This window comes from Elaeis guineensis, chromosome 3 (assembly GCF_000442705.2).
Source record: "Elaeis guineensis isolate ETL-2024a chromosome 3, EG11, whole genome shotgun sequence".
NCBI classification, from domain to species: Eukaryota; Viridiplantae; Streptophyta; class Magnoliopsida; order Arecales; family Arecaceae; genus Elaeis; species Elaeis guineensis.
In genome coordinates, this window is record NC_025995.2 from 110051283 (window position 1) to 110066263 (window position 14981).

At 41.2% G+C, this 14981-nt stretch overlaps 1 protein-coding gene and 1 long non-coding RNA gene across 3 annotated transcripts; one reads left to right on the forward strand and one right to left on the reverse strand.

The window, feature by feature from the left end:
• The first annotated feature begins 1805 nt into the window (after positions 1 to 1805).
• LOC105040986 (aspartyl protease family protein 2) lies at positions 1806 to 4195 on the forward strand. The gene has a single exon (XM_010917758.4). The coding sequence runs from the start codon at positions 2102 to 2104 to the stop codon at positions 3821 to 3823; it is 1722 nt and encodes a 573-aa protein (XP_010916060.1). The 5' UTR covers positions 1806 to 2101; the 3' UTR covers positions 3824 to 4195.
• A 1611-nt stretch (positions 4196 to 5806) lies between these two features.
• LOC105040985 (uncharacterized) lies at positions 5807 to 13580 on the reverse strand. 2 transcript variants are annotated; one of them, XR_003800281.2, is made up of 6 exons: positions 13314 to 13580; positions 10878 to 10985; positions 8999 to 10439; positions 6969 to 7115; positions 6695 to 6875; positions 5807 to 6322 (listed from the first exon to the last, which is right to left on the reverse strand). It is a non-coding gene; the product is annotated as an uncharacterized lncRNA (long non-coding RNA). The 2 variants fall into 2 exon arrangements; XR_012139946.1 differs by lacking the exon at positions 10878 to 10985.
• Between the last annotated feature and the right edge of the window lie 1401 nt (positions 13581 to 14981).

Here is a 14981-nt window from a genome sequence, read left to right on the forward strand (position 1 = left end):
GATTCGGCTGTCGGGTCGTCGGGTGGTGACTCGGAGACACGGTCGGCTGATCTGGTGCCTTATGGAAGTCGGACGTCGGCTGCCACTCCCGACAGTGAGTCGATGATATGGGTTCGGCCGTTCGGCCGATCGGAAACAGTATGGATCTGTTCGGCCGGCATACCTTCGATCGGATATTGTTGGCAGTCATTGTCGGAGTCGTCCGTCGGTCCGATGGATAGAGTCGAACGTCGTTCGGATCGGTTCGAGGATAAATCGACGGACGGAGGTCAGTCGGTATATCTAACATTAGAGCACAGGATCCCATCAAAATTTCGTAATTAAGTGTTTTTGGGCAAGGGCAATGCTAGGACAGTTAATATCTTGAAGACATTTAGATATTATAATTTGCTCAATGTTCAATCACCATTAAGCTTGTAGCATAGGATAAGTCATCATAGTATAGTTTCTTAAACTAACGCAACCCCTGTATTTCATCTTGTTCACCTTGTTTCTTCTTCTTTAAAAAGAGGTTGATGTAACGGTAAGCAAGCTGCATTATTAAATAATTTTTTTTAAAAAAAAAAGCTTGGTGTAGTTTAAGCTAGTAAATAGTAATTTATAGTTCCTATTGGCTGCCAACAAAATATTTGCTCCAACGAGTTGAGGCTCTTGTTTTCCCCTTTTTTTCTACGAACAATAAATGAGTTATAAAATATGCTGTTGTGTTGTAGTCCCATATGCCATCTTTTTTCCACCTTTTTCTCTGAACAATAAATGAGTTATTGCAAGGAAAAATAAAATATGCTGTTGTCTACTCCAGTATGCCATCAATCAGATGTCTTTAATACTCCCTCTACGTTTCTGTTTCTTATGGAGACACAATCAACACACACACACAAGTTTAAACAGACAAAGTTTTGTTTCATTTTGGTGACCAAAATTTGGAAGTCATACGGCATTAAAATAAATTCTCATTCGAAACCGAAAGGACCAACTAAGTTCGAGATCATCTTATGTTTCCTGGATGATTTAAACGAAAGGACCATCGGATGCACGGCTGCGGTTAATGGATTCGTTTGGCGACCATTAAATGTGTCACGGGGGACCATGGAAGGTGTCAATGCGCATTCCTTCCACCAGTGGCGTCGGCGCTGGAGGAGGTGTGGGGACGCGGGCGGTGAGACTAAGCACCGGCCGTCGTCGGCCCAACATTTGACCAAAGCCGAAGCCATCAATTTTTTTGCTCTCAACTTTTTTATTTTGACCAGTCACCATGTGACGCTGCATACGTTATAGAGAGAAGCATAACGGGAGTCAAGCATGGTTACCGTTCCTCCCGAACCCTTTAGACCGTAGCATAAATTAATAGGAAAGAGTACAGTTCTCAACAACTCCTCGACGACCACTTTGTCTTGGAGGAAGGCCCAGGGTATGTTAAAAGACCCACAGAGTAGCACCGGAATTCAACTCTCCTGGAATAGCCAGGACCTTTCTACCTCCCACTAAGTTATGTTTTATATTAGTTTCCCGCTTCTTAACTTACTTAGTGGATACTCCCATAAAAAAAGCCTTACTTAGTGGATATTAAATCCATTTCCAACCCAAGTGCTCGTCTCTAAAAAGGAAATAGAGAATTCAGCAGAATTAAAACACGACCTAAAAAGAAACAATGAAACCATGCCGTGTGGCCATGAGTAAGCACACCAGGTAAACACGTCTCTCGGCGTTACTTAGAAAATTCAGAAAAAAGGACGGAAAATATAAGAATAAGAATAAATTACTAAGCGGGTCTTCCTCTTCCGCTCCTTCCCGTCTGGAGAAACCGCGTTTTCTCCACAGGAGGTTTCCATATATCGCATCCCCATTCCAATCCCATTTCATTTGATTTCAAAGCCCCAGCTTCCTCTATGGTCGGTCTTCTAGAGGCGGAACGAAATTTTCATAGGAAATAAGCTAATATAAAACGCGTCCTCCGTCCTTCCTCCTCTTTCCATCCCTGCTTCCTTGTCAAGAAAACCGCTACTACCTCTCTCTTTGCCTTCTATTCTTCCAATCTCTTCCTTGCTGTATCCGGACGGATCTCGGAGTAGGCTATTAGTTTCATGGGAAGGCTCTAGAAATGACTTCTCCTTATAGTACAGTTCCCCCCTTCTTGGTTCTCCTCCTGTGCTCCCTTCTCCTCCCGTATCCCACTTCAGCTTCTCTCTTCAACTGGAGCAGCTCGGCGACATCCCATGGCTCTCCCCTCCCCGGCATCGAATTGCCGACCCTCCTCAGCTTCAACGCCGTCACCTCTTCCGACAAGTCAAGCTGCAATCACCCCCTCGATGCCGCCGGCCCTTCCGAAGCGAAGGGTCAATACCGCCACGATGACCCCGTCTACAGCGACGATGAAGACGACGACGACGCCGTGCCGGCCTCTTCGGCCTTGAAGCTCCATCTCAAGCACCGGTTCGCGAAGGTCCCCGGTGCCGCCGAGTGGACTAGAAAAGAATCTCTGGTCAACTCCACCCACAGAGACCTTTCAAGAATCCACACGCTTCTCATGAGGAGGCTTGTAGAGCAGGAGGAGGAGCAGAACACCGTGTCCCGCCTTAGGACGACCGCGGGCAAGACCGATAACCGCTCGGTCACCTCCGAGTTGATGGAAAAGGGGGCAGCTTCGGCGCAGCCGGAGCTTGCTGGGCGGCTGATGGCCACCCTGGAATCCGGCGTCACCCTCGGCGCCGGCGAGTACTTCATCGACGTATTCGTCGGCACGCCGCCGCGGCACTTCTCCCTGATCCTCGACACGGGCAGCGACCTGAACTGGATCCAATGCCTCCCGTGCCATGACTGCTTCGAGCAGCACGGTCCCGTCTACGACCCCACCGCCTCCTCCACCTACCACAACGTCAGCTGCGGCGATCCCCGCTGCGGCCTCGTCTCGCAGCCGTGGCCCTGCCGCTCCGGCGACCGGTCCTGCCCCTACTTCTACTGGTATGGCGACCATTCCAACACCACCGGCGACCTCGCCCTGGAGACGTTCACCGTCAACCTCACCGCCGCGGACGGCACCGCCACCGAGTTCCGCCGCGTGGACAACGTCATTTTCGGGTGCGGCCACTGGAACCGGGGGCTCTTCCACGGTGCCGCCGGCCTCCTGGGCCTCGGCCGCGGGCCCCTCTCTTTCTCCTCCCAGCTCCGCTCCCTCTACGGCCACACCTTCTCCTACTGCCTCGTCGACCGCAACAGCGACCTCAGCGTCTCCAGCAAGCTCATCTTCGGTGAGGACCGCAACCTCCTCGCCCACCCCGATCTCAACTACACCTCCTTCGTCAACACCACCGCTAAGGAGGACAACACGGCCGACACCTTCTACTACGTCCGGATAAAGGAGATAGTCGTCGGCCGGGAGGTGCTAAACATCCCTCCAGAGACGTGGGAATTGTCGCCGGAGGGGGCGGGCGGAACCATCGTGGACTCCGGCACGACGCTGAGCTACTTCGCGAACCCGGCCTACCAAGCGATAAAGGAGGCCTTCGTCAAGAAGGTGAACAATAAGTATCCGGTGGTGGAGGACTTTCCGATACTCAGTCCTTGCTACAATGTGTCGGGTGTCGACAAAGTGGAGCTGCCGGAGTTCGCGATCCGGTTCGCGGACGGGGCGGTGTGGAACTTCCCGGTGGAGAATTACTTCATCCGGCTGGATCCGGAGGAGATCGTCTGCCTCGCCATCCTCGGCACGCCGAGCTCGCCGCTGTCGATACTGGGTAATTATCAGCAGCAGAATTTCCACATCATGTATGATATGAAGAAGTTCCGGTTGGGGTTTGCGCCGATGAGGTGTGCTCAAGTGTAGCTTCTCTGCACTATTAGTAACGGTCCTCACATTGGCTTTCTGGAGGTCGACAGAGAGATAGATTAAGGATGATAATTAGACTCTTGAGAATTTTGGGACTTTGAGGGAGGTGATGGGAATTGTTTTTACCTCCCCAAGAAGAGGTAAAGCTATACGTTATGTCATATTCTTTTCTTTTGTTTTTTTTTCTCCTCACCTTTTTTTTTTTTTTGAATTTTCGTGTGCTTTTGTAATGGTCGATTAAGATGCTGATACACTTGTTGTACAGAAACAAACACGGTTTGGTTTATGGGAATCAATAACTTCAACTCCCTTTGGATAAATGTGAGAAAGAAAGTTCAAGACTTCTATAATTTTTCTTCGAGTTTCTTCTATCTAGCTTTATTGGCTGTGTCTAAAATTCCTGAAAAATTCACAAGCATTTGAAATGAGCAAGTAATTATTCAGAATGTCATCTGTTCATCTTGTTGTTTTGTGATTCCCAAGCTGATCCTCCTGGTATTATTTAATACTCATGACTAATATCTTCTAATTCTTTGGTCTTTGGTATAGTATGATATCAGCATTTGGAGCACATTTCATGTCGTTTATTGCACATACTACATAGTAAACCATCTTCAATGGATTAGACCGTTCTTCCAGCAGCCGCAGGTATTGTTGAATGATGTAAACAATGATAGAAAAATATTCCATCAGTCGTAAATCTCATTTGCTTGCAGCATAAGGAAATTATTTATGGCCTTATGAGTCATTGACGGTTTTGGTTTCATCTTTGACCGAATGAAATTAATACCAAGCCTTTGGTGATTCAATCTTTTACGATGAATAAATGCCATCCCCTCATACAAGAAATCGTGTTCCCACTTAAAGTCTGAGGAACTGAAGGGTTAATGTAAATTATTGATGTTTACTTTATTCTACTCTTCAATGTCTCTTTCTCACCACGACCATCAATGACCCTTCCTGTCAATCTCCAGTAATACCAAGTGCTACTGATCTTTTATGCTTCCTTCTACTCTGATCTATGATCAATGCATCTTCCTCTTCTTCTGACTGCTGACCCTTGCATTAAACCCATTTCTCTCATGTCCCCCAGCTAACCAATCAGCTTGTTACTCTACTCCCAACAAACAAATAAACTTGTTCCTCAATCATTATACTTGTAAAACACTTCGTTCAGTGTTTTGCTTTAAAGAATACTACAGCAAGATTGTATTTCAATTGTATCCATTCGTGTTATCATAGTAATCGATGATTCCCTCTCAATAATTTCCTCAAAGTTCTAATTTGTGGAACAAAGTGCGCAAAATTGGAACGGAAGTTCTGACGCTTCTAGGCTACTATAATTTATTTGGAGACAAAAAAAAGGTCCAAATCCTTCACATTCCACTTGTGGATGTTTCTTGACGAGCTTCATACCTTCCATCATGGAGCATAAAGGTTCTTAGCTGTCCGGTCCCAGACCTCAACTGCCTGAGAGACATGTTGGCAATCATAAGTTAACCACAGCCTATCCACCAAACTTTTCGAAGGACAACGGGAATTTACATTTTTCCACACAGCAATATTCGTGTTCGTCTTGTATAGATATGTGCTTCATGTGGTTGCAAAGTCTTGCATGTTCCGCAGCGCCTTGACATTGAAGCATGCAAGCAATAAAAACAGTGGAAAAATAACATAGTTCACTCGTAAAGGGCATTTATTTACATTATTGAATTCCAGAAGCGAAAGAAATCTCCTTAATATCAAGTCAGTATTGGTAGAACTTGATAAATATGCACTTTAAGTAACAAACAGGTAAATAAGCAGCGAACTGGTAGGTTAGGTTGTGATTTTCCAGCATAATTCTAGTATGTTTTTTATTTCCACTGTCTAGGATTTGCATCGATAAGCATCAGATTAAAAATAAAGTTTATTATAGAGATTAGTAATGTTCATCAAATTAGGCCGTTTACTGTCATACAACAACCAACCATGTAAAACTTGTAAAGAAACAGTATTTGGATTAAAACAGCACAATATTGTGGTCAATATTTTATGCAAAGACGGCGATGACAACATGCCTCATCATATGTGGTAATTAACTGATCCATAAATGCAAAATAAATATATATCACTATCTTGGTTTGTTTCCATACACGTCACTAAAACTATTTATTTGTTCCATGCAGTACATTTTCTTCTTCAATGATGGAAACAGCAAGTAACATACCAGAATAATTGATAATATTTAAATTTATGACCAGAAGATTCATGTATCTTAAGCTACGTGGAACGATCAGGTATTCAAGTGTAATGATGTAGATCTATACATGATAAACCAAAAGAAAAAGAGTAGAAAAGTTCTGCTACACCACCTTTCGTATGGTATTTTAGGGCTTTAACCTGTCAGATATAACCAGAGGAATGGTGAGGCCTTTATTGCTGGATCTTGCACTCCACAGACCATATTTGCAGGCACTGCCACATTGATCATTTTTGGATATGGCAATTTCAGATCTGGCAAAGAGGAAAAGAAAATCAAACACTCAAAAAAAATTACATATTACCAACCATAAATGATATGATAATCCAGAAGCATTGTACAGTAAGTCTTATTGAATGCAGAATTACTGCAAATACTCAGTTTTCATATTACTCCTGAATGTTTCCTATAATAAGATTCCACAGAAAGAATGACTAGGAGAAGCCTAGTCAAGGGAATAAACCATAACCCTAAGAGATAGAAGAGCCTTTCAGGAAAAAAACAGCTAGAATGGGTCTGACAGGAGTTTCATAAAGTAAATTCCTCAGCAGATTTATCAAGCAGTTGTTTGTACACTACCATTAAATACAAAATAAATAAAAGTGAGAATCTAACTGAGAATTTACCCCATCTTTTGTCAGATGAGGATTCTAGGGCATCCCCTCTCCAACTGTAGTAACCTGAATGAGAAGTTGGTGAGGCCACCAGCTCAAAAGAACTTGAACCTAGAAGGTCTGGTGTTGCTTACAGTGGAGTCTTTGTACTCACGAGCAGGATACACCAAAGCATCATTGGCAATGTCAATATCTGAATTCGAAGAGACAACAAGCTGATACATCAAGATACTGCTCGTGAACATCAGAAGCATGATCAGAAAAATGCAGCTTCTCATTTACTTGCCTGCGAATGAACTGATTGGGAGAGCTGACGCCAACTTCCTCCCCAGAAAAAAAGGAAAAATGAAAATTGTCTCTCTGTTTCTGCTGATTATCAAAAGAAATACTTTCTACCGGTTCCATTTCGCCACGCTGAGAACATAAGATGTACCTAATATAGGAAGTAATGATACTAAATTGTCTTTCACAAAATATCTTAGGCTTTGTAGGAGAATGCCTATCCAATAGCATGTAAGGTTTAAATATGAGAGTCAGGAGCACAAGGCTCGCTTGCCGCACAAGCATTAAATCCTACTAGGCTGGATCATCGAATTTATCCATGTCTCTTTCTAGAGTAATAATCCAAGTATCAACATATAATAATATCATAGTAGAAAGCTTTCATCATCACACTCAAGATAATAAGCACCTTCTTTGTATCTGGTTATGATTCTTGGCATTCTGATGAAATTAGTCATTAGAAACAAAACTTAAGGCTTTTGCAACATTTATCAATACAATTAAACAACATAATAGCCATAATGACAAGTATGATGAGCAAACCTTTGATGACTTCCTTGGTCATCTTATTGAGTCTTCAACATACTAGAATAAAGGATTACGGTTTTGCAAAAGCAGACACAAATTATCTTGATTCATCTTCCCTGTCCCCATGGGTTCTGCCATAGACAAACTCAAGCAACTGTCCACATAGGGCTGTAAATTGATAATGGCCGCAAGTAATAAAACCATTTCAAGTGATTTTTAATTACTCTATCTTCTCTCATACTAATTCTAGTTTTCCTCAAGTGCACTCATATGCAGAACTATATGTTTTTACCACACTCCACATGTCCATCCACATTTGATTATTTCTATCATCTTTGTGTTCATCACATGTGTTGTCACCTTTCTTTCTGTGGATGAATGCGGTACATGACATAGTGAGAAAGTGGATGAGAATGGAGAAGAAGATTATAAGAATTACTGATGTGGATGTATGTTTCACATACTGTACAAGATATTAACTAAGAATTCGTCATAAGACATCTAACTTTATTTAAGTACCAGAAGTTCTCTATAAGAAAATAATTCCCTCTTGAGAAGCTTTACAAAAACCAATCCATTTTCCTGTTGACAACCATTAGATTGAAAAAAGAGAATGCCCAACCATGTCAATAATCTGAAAGAAACTAAATGATTTTTATAGTTACATATAACCACATGATTTTGAACCCACCTCTACTTTCAATTGAAGGAGAGCGGATCATGATGATTAAGTTTCCACCAAACAAACAGGCATCTCATCTTACCTTTGCCTTGATTGTGCACAAACGGTTATTACTTCTTTTTGGAAAGTTGTGCTCACTGTAGCAGACACTTTCAGTACATGTACCTTGACTTCAAGGCCTTACTGTTTATTTGTGGAACTGCCCTGTCCCATCATATTCTAAGCCAACACAAGGAACAAATAATAACGATTGCAGATTTTAAAGCAATAGTGATAGATGAAGAATCAAAAAGTCAATAACAATGTCACAGTATCTGCATGGGTGATCTAATGGTAGTGCCCTCCCTATTTCCGCCAGCTCTACACTTCGCTCTTATTCTGAGCATACACTCCTAGCAACATCTTTAATCAACAAACTCTGGAGGGACACCCTACATATTTATGAACATATTATGTCTGACTTGTACGTTTCGCCATGTCCATTTGTAAAATGATAAGGAAATACAAGAAATGATGCTCAAACTCAAGGGCTTACCTTTCACACTATGGAATGATATAAAAACGCAAAAGATAAGATACAAGAGATAACAGGATTCCCATTCAAGAAGCCCTAAAATAATATCAGGTAAACTCCACTCCAAATTTAACAGTGTCCATGATAATTTCATGAAATTCCAACTTTCAAAGGCATCATAGAACCTTTTCTTCCCAATTGTCATGTGCTCTCTCTATTTTTTAACTCAAAAATATATGTAATTTATTCTCCAGGCAATAAAGCATTGTTAACATTTTTCCAAGCCGTGAAATATAGTAAATATTCACACCTGAAAATCTGTCCTTCCACAGCCACGTACAAGCAATGCATCACCAGAGAATGCCATCCTAGAAGGATGTTGACCAGGCCCATCTCCTGGAGTTCATTACCTAAATAATATTAAAAAAAAAATTATTTACCAAACTAATACATTTTTTAACTTATTTACCAAACAAATGCAAATCTATAAAATCCCATTTCAAATGGTGTTTTATAGTGTCCACATCACCACCTCCCCATCTCACGTGGACCATCAAAAAAAAAAAAATCGCCATTTGAAATAGCATTTTTATAAAAAAAAAATTAAAAAAATAAAAAAAATTGCCATTTCAAATGACATTTTCAAAGAAAAAAATAAAAAAAAAATCACCATTTGTAATAACGTTTTAAATAAAATAAAATAAAATAAATTTTAATTTTAAATAAATTTTAATTGTAAAAAAATAAAATAAATTTTAATTTTAAATAACATTTTCAAAGTCCTTCAATGCCCCCTCCCAAAAAAAAGAAAAAAAAATAACAAAGAGAAAATCAATCCGTATCATCCCCGTACCGACCAGTACCACTGCCGTACCAACCTATACCGGCTCAAACCGCACCGCACCAAGCGGTTGGTGCCTGCACCATTCCGAACCGGTGCCTTACCAACCCGTACCGGCCCATACCGCACCGTATGTAGCGGTTCGTGCCTTACCGACTTGTACCGACACATGATGATGGCTCTGAAGATGTATTTTCAATATTGTTTTATGTATTTCTATATGGACACGAACCGCTATGTACGGTGCGGTATGGGCCGGTACAGGTCGGTAAGGCACCGGTATGATATGGTGCAGGCACCAACCGCTCGGTGCGGTGCGGTTTGGGCCAGTATAAGTTGGTACGGCATAGATACTGGTCAGTACGGAGATGATACAGATTGATTTTCTGTTTGTTATTATTATTATTTTTTTAGGGTGGCCATTGAAGGGCTTTGAAAATATCATTTAAAATTAAAATTTATTTTATTTTTTTAATAATTAAAATTTATTTAAAATTAAAATTTATTTTATTTTATTTTATTTAAAATATTATTACAAATGATGATTTTTTTTTTTTTTTTTCATTTGAAAATACCATTTGAAATGATGATTTTTTTTATTTTTTCTTTGAAAATGCCTTTTGAAATGACGTTTTTGAAAACAAATGACGCTTTCAAAAACACCATTTCAGATGATGATTTTTTTTTATTTTTTTTTTGAAGATCCACGTGGGATGGGGAGGTGGTGACGTAGACACTATAAAACGCCATTTGAAATGACGTTTTATAGATTTGCATTAGTTTGGTAAATAAGTTAAAAAATATATTTATTTGATAAATAATTTTTTTTTTAATATTATTTGGATAATGAACTCCCATCTCCTGTTATAAATGTAACACAGCCCAAAGTATGACCAGAGTTAGCTCGAACCTGCATGCATATACTTCACACACTGTCATTGCAACCCAAAGCTGTTAAATGCATGTATTTTCTATCATAATTCATTATTGTGGATCGAATGCTGCCTATTTAATGCACAAATTCCTGGTGGAAATATCATTTTCATGTCAGAAACACCAGAATATCATTTAACTTACAGATGAACTGAACAAAATGCACCATTAATAAACCATCAATAAAGCCTGAGCATTTTAGGAAAAACAAAAATAGGATCATAAATAGAAATTTATGCAGTCAGATTATCAAATTACCGGAGCTTATACATGCATCCAGATTTAATTTTTGCTGCTTGGAACTCTTGGATAGAAGAAAAGAGTATTTTATGAACATAAAAATGAAGATTTGAATGTTGTCAAAGGTCTCAATTAGTTCATGCCTTGTGCTCGCTAAATGAGAATGAAGCCCTACCTTCAGGAACAGATTGCCAAAACATCTTTTATCCCCAGCTTCTATCAAAAGATCTGCTTTTGAATTGCTAGTTTTGGAAATTATGGACCTTACACCTGGCACCATATCCTAGGAGGAACAATTTAAAGTGAGGTACAAAATGGCATTATTAACCAAAGAATATAAAAGGAAAAAAAGTTAAGAGAAATCCAATGTTAGGAATAGAAAACATAATAAGGCTTAGACCAACTGGAATTATCTTTATTTCTGTTCTTACTCAAGTTACTAAGCTAGCTGTTAATTAATTGCACTGATGCAAAGGATGTCACTAACCATTATCAAGCCTGTTCCAGTGACATGATCAGCATGGATATCAGTGTCTATAGGATAAATGGGCTTCAATCCCAGGCCTTTAACAAGGGATATATCACTACCAACTGTTCTATCCACTGGATCAATCAACTAAAATTCATCCATGAGATGTGTATCCTACTATTGGTTTTGATAATAAAAAAAGTCAAGCAGAGAACTATATGTACCTAGAAATCACTAAAATAGACTGGTAAACAATAGACAAATTAATCACCAAGAATGATCCATACATAGGTGCAAGTGTTTAAAATGCAAGAGTACAATAAATTACGAGAAAAGGAAGTTAGAGTCATGGAAAAGGTTAGATCCATCTGTCTATATCTTGATCTTAATTAAGTCAGGCACCAACACCACCCACCAACCTACATGAATCTTGAAGTTTAATTTTCACAACTTAAGCCTATGAAATACATAGATGTTCCAAAACAGAAAAACAAAGAGTAGCACTAAGACAGAAAGGGATTTATGTTTTGGACAAATGGAAACCATATATATATGCTTCTTAAATGGACTAAAATCAAATCTCAGGGAGCACCATTGTGTTAGGTCTCATCTATTTTTCGGGTCAGGCATGTGCAGGAGGGGTGGGGGGGGGGGGGGGAGGGGAGAGAGAGAGCAAGTCAAGTATCTGTCCAATGCTTTGGTAAATCCATCCATATATATATATTTCATCTCCATAACAGTCGTGCAACGTGACATTCATCCTCTCAGGTCAGAGTTACAAGCGCCGTCTTAACTGATAGCCAAGTTTGTCGTTGCATCTTCTAAGGCCCAAGCTACTTATAACAGAGTATCTGGCGGTGAAAACTACATGGTCATGCTTGTGGTAAACCAGCAACTATGCTCAGGTATCCCACACCCTTATCAACTATTATCTGGCTTTACTTTATCATGTTGTCCAGCCTCTGCTTTAGAAAGTTTGCTTGGGGAAAATTTAAGAGTTGATTGTTGAAATGGAAAAAGAATTTCCAATGAGACTACTTGTGCTTTACATTCTATTAATACCTAAAAGGTTGGCATATTTTCCTCTAGACACATGTGGAAAGCTAAGATAATAAACAATTCAACTAGATTGTCTTATTTTGACTAAGATAACAAACAATTGTCACTACTTTAAACAATTCCATGAAGTCTTACAATTTCTTATCTACAGATCGAGTTCGATTCATTGGATCCCTGTTATGCACTAAGAAAGAAATCATTATTCAGGTTGCTCAATCTAAGGTCAAAAATTTAGTAAATGATCAAAGAGGGGAAAAGAAAGGTTAAGATCTAGGCATAGAGTAGTTTTCCTGCTTCGTGCATGGCTGGATCAAGCACAGCAACAATCTATGAGTATATTCAAAATTGAAGTCAGTCAAAAGAAGTAAAGAGGAGGATTGACTCAATCCTTGTTTATCATCGGATGTCAAAATAATCTAGGGTTAAGTTTACCTCTCTCATGAATTGCTTTCTCTCCAATCTTTTACCATAATAATCCAGTATTTCATCATCATAAGAACCAAAAAAACCCTAGAAAATAGACGATAAAAATGCTCTAACATAATGGAGAAAACGTAGTGCAGGTGCAGCATGGTGTCTTCCTTTCATGTTTAAGAGTCAGCAATCTGGTCACCAAGGATGGAGAGTGGACATTCAGTGGCATTGGTTCTAAGAAAACATATAAATTGCAGCAAATCAGTAAAGCACTTCGGACTATTCAGTACATGCAAAAACTATTTCCATCTGAGGATCCCTAGCCTACCCACAATAAGTATTAGGAAAAAATTAAATAAAAACATAAAAGAGTGGCATTCTCTCTGATCTGTTAACAAAGAGAACCACAAACAAGACGAAAAAATGAGACCCCTAGATCAAAATCATTGTCCTCTTCAGAGCAAGATCTAATGGAAACATTTCAGTGCCAACTACAGCTAAATAAGGTTTCAATCTATAGAATCATAATTTATGGACTGAAAGGGGAAAAATCTTGAAATCAAGCAGACATCCAGTCCATAGAAAGATTTTGTTTTCTTGAAAAAATATTTATGCGAACAATCCCACAAAAATAATCAAACGACTATAAAAGGAGGGGTCCGGTGTTACCAGAGAGGGTTTATTGGGATCGCGACGTCGTCGAGCAGGTAGGTACAGGTGAACAGCCGGCGGAAAAGGAGCTTCGGTGGCTCCTCCGCCACAGCCGCCGCCATTACTCCCGATTGGAGCTGGGACCCCGGGAAGGGGAGCTTAGAGAAGGACAGGAATCTCGACGGAAAGGAGGAAGAGGAGGTGACGATGGATACGAAGCAGTAGCATATTTTGGGATGGTTTTTATTTGTTCTATTTTCCGGTACGTGGCTCCCTCGCGGGCAGATAAATGGCTGGTGCTGCGTCCCAGCCGTTTCTCCTCCCTCTGGGGACGTAATACTGTAAATGGGCCGGGCCCGATCTGGGCCCAATCTTAAAATAATTTATGATAGTATACTGTATGCAGTGAAAAAAAATATACACCACTCTGCCTTATTGGACCATATATTCATCACTTTTCAATATATATTTAATACATATAATTTTATTTTTTTATTTAAAATTTAAAATAATAAAAATATTTTTTTAAAAAAATTAAAAATATTATTAAAAAATTATTAAAAAAATATTTATAATTTTTTATCTATAATTTATAATTTTTTATCTATAATTTAATTAAAAAATATTATTAAAAAAATATTTTTATTATTTAAAAATTTTATAAATTTTAATAATAAAAATATTTTTTTATAATTTTTAAAAATATTTTTGCACACGGTGCAGAAAGATAGTAGCATATAGGTTATGTAGGCTACTATCTGTACCTGCCCTATTCTTGACTTAGGAGAGGCAGGATGGATAGAGTTAGACGAGCAAATGGATGGATTTTGGTCAAATGAAGTTATAAAAATCTTCTTATTTTTTGGCATAGAAATCAACTTGTTGGGATATACCGACCAACGGACGACCCCGACCGTCCCCGACGGACGACTCCGACGGACGACCCCGACCGACGATCGACGGACGACTCCGACGGACGACCCCGACGGACGACTCCGACGGACCACCCCGACCGTCCCCGACGGACGACTCCGACGGACGACCCCGACCGACGATCGACGAACGACCCCGACAGACGACTCCGACGGACCACCCCGACCGTCCCCGACAGACGACTCCGACGGACGACCGACGGACGACTCCGACAGACCGATCCCGACGGACGACTCCGATGGACGACCTCGACGGACGACTCCGACGGACGACCCCGACGGACGACTCCGACGGATGACCCCGACCGACCCCGACCGACGACCCCGACCGACGATCGACGGACGACTCCGACGGACGACCCGACGGACGACTCCGACGGACGACCCCGACGGACGACTCCGACGGACGACCCCGACCGACGATCGACGGACGACTCCGACGGACGATCCCGACGGACGACTCTGATGGACGACCCCGACCGACGATCGACGGACGACTCCGACGGACGACCCCGACGGACGACCCCGACCGACGATCGACGGACGACTCCGACGGACGACCCCGACGGATGACTCCGACGGACGACCCCGACCGACGATCGACGGACGACTCCGACGGACGACCCCGATGGTTGACTCCGACGGAAGACCCCGACCGACCCCGACGGACGACTCCGACGGACGACCTCGACCGACGACCGATGGACGACCCCGACGGACGACTCCGACCGACGACCCCGACAGACGGCTGCCG